The 10,974-nt window shown below is 32.6% G+C and overlaps 1 protein-coding gene across 1 annotated transcript in view; it reads right to left on the minus strand.

Annotated features, from left to right (window-relative positions):
* Positions 1-4,681: 4,681 nt before the first annotated feature.
* LOC107571742 (glutamate decarboxylase 2-like) overlaps positions 4,682-10,974 on the minus strand; it is a 14,289-nt gene continuing 7,996 nt past the window's right edge. Inside the window, exons 11-12 of the mRNA XM_016258105.1 lie at positions 10,045-10,134; positions 4,682-7,320 (exon numbers count right to left, since the gene is read on the minus strand). Coding sequence (XP_016113591.1) covers positions 7,147-7,320; positions 10,045-10,134 — 264 coding nt within the window. The 3' untranslated portion in view covers positions 4,682-7,146. The remainder of the gene's footprint in view (positions 7,321-10,044; positions 10,135-10,974) is intronic.

Below are 10,974 nucleotides of genomic sequence, written 5' to 3' on the forward strand. Positions count from 1 at the left end.
AGATAGATAGATAGATAGACAGATTTCAATACAGACAAATTGAATTGAATTGATTTGAATTGAATTTAATAGAATATGTGACAGAGAGATAGATAGATAGATAGATAGATTTCAATACAGACAAATTGAATTGAATTGATTTGAATTGAATAGTATATATGATAGATAGATAGATAGATAGATAGATAGATAGATAGATAGATAGATAGATAGATAGATAGATAGATAGATAGATTTCAATACAGACAAATTGAATTGAATTGATTTGAATTGAATAGTATATATGATAGATAGATAGATAGATAGATAGATAGATAGATAGATAGATAGATAGATAGATAGATAGATAGATAGATATATAGATAGATTTACAAATTGAATTGAATTGATTTGAATTGAATATATGATAGATAGATAGATAGACAGATAGATAGATAAATAGATAGATAGATTTCAATACAGACAAATTGAATTGATTTGAATTGAATTGAATAGAATAGAATATATGCTAATAAGAAAGAAAGATTTCAAAACAGACAATTGAATTGATTTGAATTGAATTGAATAGAATAGAATATATGATAGATAGATAGATAGATAGATAGATAGATAGATAGATAGATAGATAGATAGATAGATAGATAGATAGATAGATTTCAATACAGACAAATTGAATTGATTTGAATTGAATTGAATAGAATATATGATAGATACACAGATAGCTAGATAGATAGATTTCAGTACAGACAAATTGAATTGATTTGAATTGAATAGAATAGAATATATGATAGATAGATAGACAGACAGATAGATAGATAGATAGATAGATAGATAGATAGATAGATAGATAGATAGATAGATAGATTTCAATACAAACAAATTTGAATTGAATTGAATAGAATATACTATATGATAGATAGATAGATAGATAGATAGATAGATAGATAGATAGATAGATAGATAGATAGATAGATAGATAGATAGATTTCAATACAGACAAATTGAATTGATTTGAATTGAATTGAATTGAATAGAATATATGCTAGATAGATAGATAGATTTCAATACAGACAATTGAATTGATTTGAATTGAATTGAATAGAATAGAATATATGATATATAGATAGATAGATATATATAGATAGATTTCAATACAGACAAATTGAATTGATTTTAATTGAATTGAATAGAATATATGATAGATAGATAGATAGATAGATAGATAGATAGATAGATAGATAGATAGATAGATAGATAGATTTCAATACTGACAAATTGAATTGAATTGAATTTAATTTAATAGAATATATGATAGATAGATAGATAGATTTCAATACAGACAAATTGAATTGAATTGATTTTAATTGAATTGAATAGAATATATGATAGATAGATAGATAGATAGATAGATAGATAGATAGATAGATAGATAGATAGATAGATAGATTTCAATACAGACAAATTGAATTGAATTGAATTTAATAGAATATATGATAGATAGATAGATAGATTTCAATACAGACAAATTGAATGTAATTGATTTGAATTGAATAGAATATATGATAGATAGATAGATAGATAGATAGATAGATAGATAGATAGATAGATAGATAGATAGATAGATAGATAGATAGATAGATTTCAATACAGACAACTTGAATTGAATTGATTTGAATTGAATAGAATATATGATAGATAGATAGATAGATAGATAGATAGATAGATAGATAGATAGATAGATAGATAGATAGATAGATAGATAGATAGATTTCAATACAGACAAATTGAATTGATTTGAATTGAATTGAATAGAATAGAATATATGATATATAGATAGATATAGATAGATAGATTTCAATACAGACAAATTGAATTGAATAGAATATATGATAGATAGATAGACAGACAGACAGACATATAGATAGATAGATTTCAATACAGACTAATTGAATTGAATTTAATTGAATTTAACTGAATATATGATAGATAGATAGATAGATAGATAGATAGATAGATAGATAGATAGATAGATAGATAGATAGATAGATAGATAGATAGATAGATAGATAGGTATATTTCAATACAGTCGAATTGAATTGAATTGATTTGAATTGAATATATGATAGATAGATAGATTTCAATACAGACAAATTGAATTGAATTGAATTGAATAGAATATATGATAGACAGATATATATTTATATATATAGATAGATAGATAGATAGATAGATAGATAGATAGATAGATAGATAGACAGTTGCAGTTTGTATTGGTTTATTACTACTATTCGATTCAAAATCTGATAAGAATAGACTATGAAGATGACAGCAGATTGAGCAGTAAAAACACTGAATATACCCCCCTCAATGGCACAAAAGTGTTTCTGTGGAGGCATTTATGAAGTGCTGTTAATACTGACAGTACTGAAGGTCAAGTACTGTGCTGTTTTGTAATGTGGTAGAGATTCAGGCATTGTGTGAGTGTTTCATGGTCATGAGAGGCCTGACTGTACACTTGTAAAACACCAGATTTCCCTGTGCTCTGGAATATTTACTGAAGACCCTCTTCACATGCTATTTCACTTTATATGGCTTATGTAACTTTTTTGTTTGTTCGCATTTGACAATGCCTTATGACTTTCAGTTGGAACTATAAAGAAAGCATGGAAGAAAAAACACAATACACTTATGAAAACGTTTACCATAATTGCTTGTCAGTACATTCAGCAGTACATTATAACCATTGCAATATTTCAAAGACAATATAATTAATTACGAAATTGCATAAATAGATGGACTCAATTTTTAATAGGCGGGTCAAAAATGGCTCTAAAGTATAAATAAAAGTTTTAAAATATACATTTAAACAATAACATGCAATGAAGTGTCTAAAAATTCATCTTTTAATTTCTATTGTAAATGATAAAATATGAAATATAAATTATTTATTATATTATTATAAGTACCCTTTAAAATAAAAGATAACAAATGAGGGCATTGCTAAATGGTTTCTACGGCATTCCGGGAGGATGCTTTGTCAGAAGAGCCCATTCTCTTTCACATCAAGTAATGCTGTTTATTAAAAATCCAGACAGAGTTGTTTGGCAGTAACATTTATTGGTGTTTCCCATGAAAGTAAAACACATTTCAAGAGGGTGTTATCTGCCTCTCTCTATATAATTTCAACACACTAGTTGTTTGTAACTCATCTGAACATCAGTTCCTCAGACAATCGCTTTACTTTCAAGAAATGTTGGGTGAGAAAGAAAAAAAAAACATGAATTCACCCAGTCACATGGTGTTACCCTGTTCGGTCATGTTCATGACAACATGAGTTCCTCATACGACAAACTGATGAACATGATGGGTAGCCGTGAAACGGCAGAGAAAACACTGCTCTTAAAGGTCGGCGAGCTGCTACAGGGCAAAGCAAGAGAAAGATAGACACAGGAAGAAGAGAGTGCGATAGAGAGACATAGAGACTTTGAATATGCTTATAGAGGCATGCCAAGGAACTGTACACGCTAATATTAAAGCTGCAGAAAACAACCAAAGCGAAAGACAGGGAGAAAGATAGAGATACAGTCGCAAAAGCATACAACTTCTAGCCACACTGAACATGCTTGCTTAGCAGATAAATACGTTGGATAATGTTAACACAGAGTGAGCAAGCTAGCGACAGTGTACTATATTTGAAGCTAAGCTATCCATATTGCCACTAAAACTACCACCAGTTTGCACTAAACATACATATATATATATATATATATGTGAATATCTGGGATTGTATTTCACAAGCTCGGAAGGCAAGGCGTTCATGCACGTGCAAAGAGAGCAGGTTTGTAGCAGCAGCAGGAAAAGACGGCACAGTGGGCGTTCCAAGACTACCATGGTGAGGATGTCGATGCGTTTGTCATGATTACAAGAGCTTAAAATACACAAACTATGTGACACAGCTTGTTGATCCTGAAAAGGGACAGAAAGAACACTCATATCGCGAAAATGACGAACTTAGCGTTCCTTAAATGTTAAAAAATCAGCTTTACCATTATGAAAATTAACCATGGTTTTACCTACAGATAAAACCAAAAAACCATGGTTGATATAGTTAAATAATGGTAACCACAAATTAACCATTTTTAATTGCAATAAAACTGTGGTTATACAATTGGTAATCAATCTGCCAAAAAACATGGTCACTACATTTTCGCTATAATAAAACCATGCTTAATTTTCATAGCTATCCGGATTAGCTGGTTTAAGTTGGTCTTCCAGCCTGACCAGGGGCATTTCCCGTAGAACATAACTCACCGCTTAACCACCTTTGTATGATGCATCATTGTTGAAACTAGCTAGCAATGACTTTTTTTCCCAGAAACGTAGACATTCGTCTTTCGAACCACATTAGAACTGTCGTAGATGACATCAGGCACGTGGTGGAGTGATCATTTCTGGCAATTAATCAGTTTGCGATCAAATTAAAGGGGTGGTTGATTATGATTTCACTTTTTTAACTTTAGTTAGTATGTAATGTTGCATAAACAACGTCTGCAAAGTTACGACGCTCAGAGCTCAATGCAAAGGGAGATATTTTCTTTTAAAGAAATCGCTGTTTAAGGACTACAAAAAATGGCTGGTAGGGACTACAACGAGCTTATTCCTGGGTTTGTGACATCACAAACCCCGATGTTTACATAAACCCCGCCCCCGGGAACACGCAACTACCCATAATGGGAAGGGGGCGTGATGTTTCCAGACAACGTGCACTAGGCGGTTAGCGAATCACAAACACACTTAGCCTGTTAACCAATCAGAGCCCACTGCGTATTTCTGAGGGAGGGGCTTCATAGAACCAGGAACTCAACAGACCGTTTTTGACGAGAATGGAAACAGCGGTGTAGATTAAAAGTAAAATATGTAAAAATAAGGTGTTTTTTTATGTGTGGAATGAAAGGTATAGATTGTGTGTTAACTTGCTTATTTTTGCTCAAGTACATGATCTAAGTCCTTCTGTCAAACTAACGAGAAACTATGCTTCTAACTACAGGTCGAGAGCTGTAGTTCCACCACACAATTTTGCAATGCTGTTTGTGAATGTTTGCTGGAACTATGGATTTGGGAAACACTCAGTTGTTGATACCAACAAACTATGTTCAAACTAAGATGCTTTTGGGAAACACCCCAGGCTGGGAGACCAGCTAAGACAAGACTCAGTTGTGCTTTTCAGCAGGGTTGACTATTACGTTCCGCAAGGATACAGGCAGTAATGTAGCATTAGCAAGTCTACAAAATATTTCAGCTTTAAAGCAATTCTCATCTCGAATGGATGTCCAAGCTGGGACACATTCAGACAACTCTCTGTTTCTTAAAACATCAAACTAAGAACATCCATTGGACAGATCATCATACATATACGCTAAAGTGCACAAGCTCCTCTTTAGGAGAACTAGACAATACTGGCAATTAATACTAAGGCAATACAGTTACAAACACACAAAAATACAAATCGGCACAGGATGTCAAGTTTATCACTTGGGCACAAATACAACCAGCATTGGTTCAGAAATGGCTCTCACAACCACCGAAATGTGCTATAATAATCATTTTGAGTTCATATGTTAAAATGCAGTGGCTTAAAGTGGATTTAAAGCCAAATCCTTCATCTTTGCAGTTACATAAGTCATCATATTCAACACATCTGACACACACGCACACACAAGCAGAATGTATCTACCATTTATGATTAAATATTTGTTGAATAGAGAAAATAATATTATTTACCACACAAATAGACTCTGCCTTATATACAATACAGTGATGCATTCACATAGATATGTACTTGGTCATGAACATCTTAAAAGACTATTTACATACTATCATAGGGCAGAACCCTAATTATGCTTATGTGTTATTTTCTTTTTGGAATTTATATATATAACATTAAATTTAGCTCTGTTAATACCCTGAAATATCTATAATTTTGTATAAGAAAGCTAAATAAGTACATGAATGGGTCGGTAAATTAAGAAATATATTGCTATTATGTAGAAAAGTGTTTTACTACATACTGTACATAGGCTAAATTTATTTAAACCCATGTTTTTTTTTTTTTTTTTTTACATATAGTATATATGTGCTATTGTTTCTTTGCAGGGTACATTGTTGAAAGAAGGAATATTTGATACATTTTTATTTTTCTTGCTTAAAAGTGAGCATCTAACAAAACTGTTTCCAAGACCAACTGTACGCTCGATTGCACTTTTCCAAGTATTAAGTTGGAAAATCTGAATTTCTGAGTAAAGAAATAAAGAATATTGCACGTTATTAGGGGGGAAAGGGAAATTCCCATTTTAAAGAGCATTTTATAATGCGAACAGGATTAGTCAAGAATATTTAGATTTTATAGAGATTATAAGGTCATTTTTTATTTAATTTTGTTTTTATTTATTATTATACATTAAATTTGGTCAAATATTAGAACTACAGTAGCTTATAATATGCTACTGTATAGACATGTTTATATAACATTACTGTTCACTATAAATGCCGGCAGCCTCCTGTCAATATCATTTTAGAGTGCACCATTATATTTGTGCTTGTTTATGCACATACGTTAATTAGTTCCAACTATGTACAAACTTCATGTCCACACACAATACAGTTGGTCAAAACTGTTTTAAAAACTCTTCCTATGGTCCTGTATCTTGTTAAATCAATAAAAGTCACACATTGTCTTTAAAAGCTTTAGGTTTGATGAAGTGGTTTTGTCTCTACTATTATAATATAGTCTGTAATCTGGTACTTTGAATAACTGTTCAAATAGAAACTGAGGTCACTGAATAGAAGCAAATAACTCTTCATATTCTCAATAAACACATGTAAACAAGCAAAGTCATGTTAAAGACACTAAGATAGACAGTAAAAGCAGACGGTAATACTTTTACAGGGCTTTGGACCATGAAGCCCACAACAACGCTACAATACTAAAGTCTAGATATTTTCATATTGTCTTTTTTTTTCTTCTTTAAATCATACTACTTTTAAATGACTTTGGAGAAGAGGAATCAATGATTTACCGTTACATTCACAACAAATATTCGATCCATCCAGGGACACAAGAATAACAGGTTTTGGAGTCTCAAGTTTTTAAAGATCCTGTCCCAGTCGCTCAATCTCTTCAATGAGGAAGTCAATGTCTTCAAATGTAGCAGCTGGGTTGGAGATGACCATACGGAAGAAGTTGACCTTGTCTCCCTGCGGTTGATAGCTCACCATGGTCGTTCCGTACTCCATCATTCTGGCTTTGATTACAGGGGCAACCTGTAAGGGAAAATGTTATTAGCTTTGGGCATGAAGAAATGTTTTGTGCATTGTGTTTATCATATTTTCTGAAGAAAATTAGCTTTTTTTCCATACTGGAGCATGCTTTGAAAACCTATTTAAATGTATAAATACCTTTATTCAAAAGTTTGGGTTCGGTAAGATTTTATTTGATTTTAGATTTTTTTATTATTATTAAAAAAAAAAATTCATAACAACTGTAACATTGAGAAATGTTTTTATAATCTCAAATGTAATTTATTCTTATGATGGCAAAGGGACATTTTCAGCATCGTTACTCCAGTCTTAAATGCCGCATGATCCTTCAGAAATCATTCTAATATGCAGATTTGCTGCTCAATAAACATTTCTTATTATTATACATTTTGATATGTTTGTGCTGCTTAAAACTTTTGTTGAAAACAAACATTTTTTCAAGATTCTTTGATGAACAGAAAGTTCAAAGGAACAGTATTTATTTGGAATCTTTTGTAACAATGTAAACACTTTCACTGACACTTTAGATCAATGTAAAACAACCTTGATGAATAAAAGTAGTAATTCCTTTCTTAAAAATAAATAAATAAATAAAATCCTGACCCCAAACATTTGAAGGGTACTGTTTTACTTGTACTGTATGTAAAACTGATATGTACTTTCTACATACTTTCATTTATAAAAAACAAAACCATTTTATTTAGGCACCTATATGACAAGGTAACCACTAAAATCTTCATACTTAAAGGGATAGATCACCCAAACTCTATCATTATTTACTCACCCTCATGATATTCCGCAATTGCTTTTTTTTGCCTGTATAATGAAAGTCAGGTCTCAAAACAACACCGGAGCCTGTTTGCTTTCATTGTATGGACAGAATTTTCATTTTTGGGTGAAGTGTTTTTACACTTTTGAGAAATGTTAAAATAATACACAGCACAATATAATTGTACATTTATTTGGATTGTTCAATTAATTCTTTAAGTTATATCAATAGAAGAGTTGAATGTTGTATAACGACTGTACGTTAAACAGTTCCAGCTAAATTCATTGCAGAATTGTAATACTTTAGATCAAAGCCCAATCATAATGTCAACCAGAAATATCAGTCCAGTGCTTCCTTGTAAGCATGCATCCTGATGTTCTGTCCTTGACTTAGCTTGAGCAGAACTGACTTAATTAGATCAGTAGCTTTTTGGACAGTATGTGGGACTGTAATCCGAATAAAAGACACACATCTGCTCATCACCACATAATTACACTCGCCTCCCCTCAAATCCTTTGCAGGCGTCTAGCTATTATCAACAGTGGAGTGCGTCCAGCACTTATAACCGCTTCCATCTCTATGAAACAAGCCTTGATATACTAGAACCTGTCCAGTGTCTTTTCATATACGTCTTTAAATAAATAAAACGTAAAATACTGTATTGCAGTGTCCCTGCACCATAAATACACACACCTATGTGACTATATCCTGCTACTCAAGAGTCTCCAGAAAAATGTTTTAGCCTATGTAAAAGACAAAGCATAAGCATTCTAGTTTCAGGTAGATGAGGAGGGATTTGTGGGTAGGGTTAGATAGAGACCCTCTTTGTATGACTAGCATGAACGCCATCTGTTTGGCCTAATAGCCAATTAGAGCTTTGTTGGCATGGGAGTGACTGAAGAGCAGCCAACCAATAAAAGGACACCTGATGAGCAGCCCCTCCCCCTTCAATGACATCACTGCAGGGAAGTCATTTTAGTTATGTTTCTGGTTTGAAGCATCTAGACTTTACAAACAGACATCTTGACCCTTATGTGCTGTTGTGTTTGGGTCCCTGAGACCTCATAATAAAATCACCTTTAAAAATCACATTGTTTCCCTTATACAGTATATGTGTGTGTGTGTGTGTGAATGTGTGTGTGTGTGTATACATATACAGTATATATGTGTGTGTGTGTTTATAATATATACATTTGTAATATGAAATAAAAGTAAAATAAATGAAATCATATTTCACAAATAATTATAAAATAAGCGCAAGTTACACATTGAATTAAATGTGAAATTTTAAAGTAGAAAGAATTAAATGGCATTTTCTTGTAAAACTTTGTCCAATAATCTTTGTTTTATTTATAACTTTAAAAAAAAATCGTTTTTAGAGCGTAATTCAATTTTTTACATGTGCTATCGCATGTTAGTCAAAATAAGTGTATGTCTTAAAATAATTACAAAAAGATGATTAAAACATAATTATTACTCAAATTAACAAGCACACTACAAGAGTGCATTTAACACACTTCTTTTTCAAAGCGGACGTTCATCTGGCCTAAACAAAATCAACACATGTAAGAGATAAATCAAATGGATGAACATGATTTAAACTGTAACCCTTCTGTATCACTTACTGTATGCAACTATTTAGAGTTTCTTAGCATTTGGAAATTCTGCATAAATTCATAACATCGTATGTATGCTTTACATATGGTATCTCATCAATAGCTTAATGGAGGATTGTTTGTTCGTTTGCATAATCCATTTTCATAAGATAACATCGTGAAATATCAACCTGATTTTTCAATGTTAAATATGTTTTTGTGTTATTAAAAGATCCCTAGGGGCTTTCAAGTTCATTTTCTTTTGTTACTCTTTCATTGTACCACTGCTGCAAAAGCAATATGTCATCTTCTGAAATGTCAACGCTCGGTTCACATCAACTGATCGAATCCAGTTTTTCTCACCTTGTGCAGACGCTTCATTTTCTCCACTTTGTCCTCCAGGTAGCGTACGCCCGGTGGAAGGTACCAGAAACACACATTGGTATGCTGAGGCTGCAAGGACATGAGACCACCAGATAGCATCAGCTTACATTCACACAATACACACAACTATCACTCAATTTACCATACAACACACGCTTGCATAAATAGAGCACTCTGGGGAGTCCATTAAAGATCCGTGACAGAATATGTGATTACGGGCCGTCTGGGGCCATAATGGGAATTTTTGTCGCAGTCAGTTTGGAAGCAGCCATGTAATCTATTCAATCAAAAGGCTTTGCTGTGCGGACTTTTAGCGCTTGAGCAGGTAGCTCATAGACAGACACTACAGTCCATTAGTAAGGCTCATCCTCATTGTGAGGCTCCAGGGGCCACACTAGAGAAGAATGCCTCCATGCACCAGTGAAAAGGACTCATTTGCAATTCAGATGGTGGGACACACAGACAAAACACAGATTGAGTTAAAACCAAAAAGAGCTTGCTAAACATGAAATTGAGAGCTGAAATGTTTTGTTAAATGTCATTTGATCATACTGCAAAACTGCAACCCTCCTCGCCCTGCACTGCCCTGACTTTGGCAAGGAGCCTCCAGCCAAATCATTTTGTCACATTGGCACCAGGCACAATTTATATTTAAATGAGCCCCGAACAACTGCTCAGTCATATCAAGGGTGAATCATCTCATGTTAGATGAATTAGTGCACACAATCAGCTCTGCATTTGACAAAATTACTTAGAAATACAGGACCTGCATTTAAATTTAATAAATGAAATGAACTGCTTACATTTGAATAACTTTTTAACATTCAGAATACATTTAAATAATTCTGGAATAAACCACCCTAAACTTTACGTAAAAATATATATATATATATATATATATATAAGTAT

Source organism: Sinocyclocheilus grahami, unplaced genomic scaffold, assembly GCF_001515645.1.
Source record: "Sinocyclocheilus grahami isolate Dianchi unplaced genomic scaffold, SAMN03320097.WGS_v1.1 scaffold1643.1, whole genome shotgun sequence".
Lineage (NCBI taxonomy): Eukaryota > Metazoa > Chordata > Actinopteri > Cypriniformes > Cyprinidae > Sinocyclocheilus > Sinocyclocheilus grahami.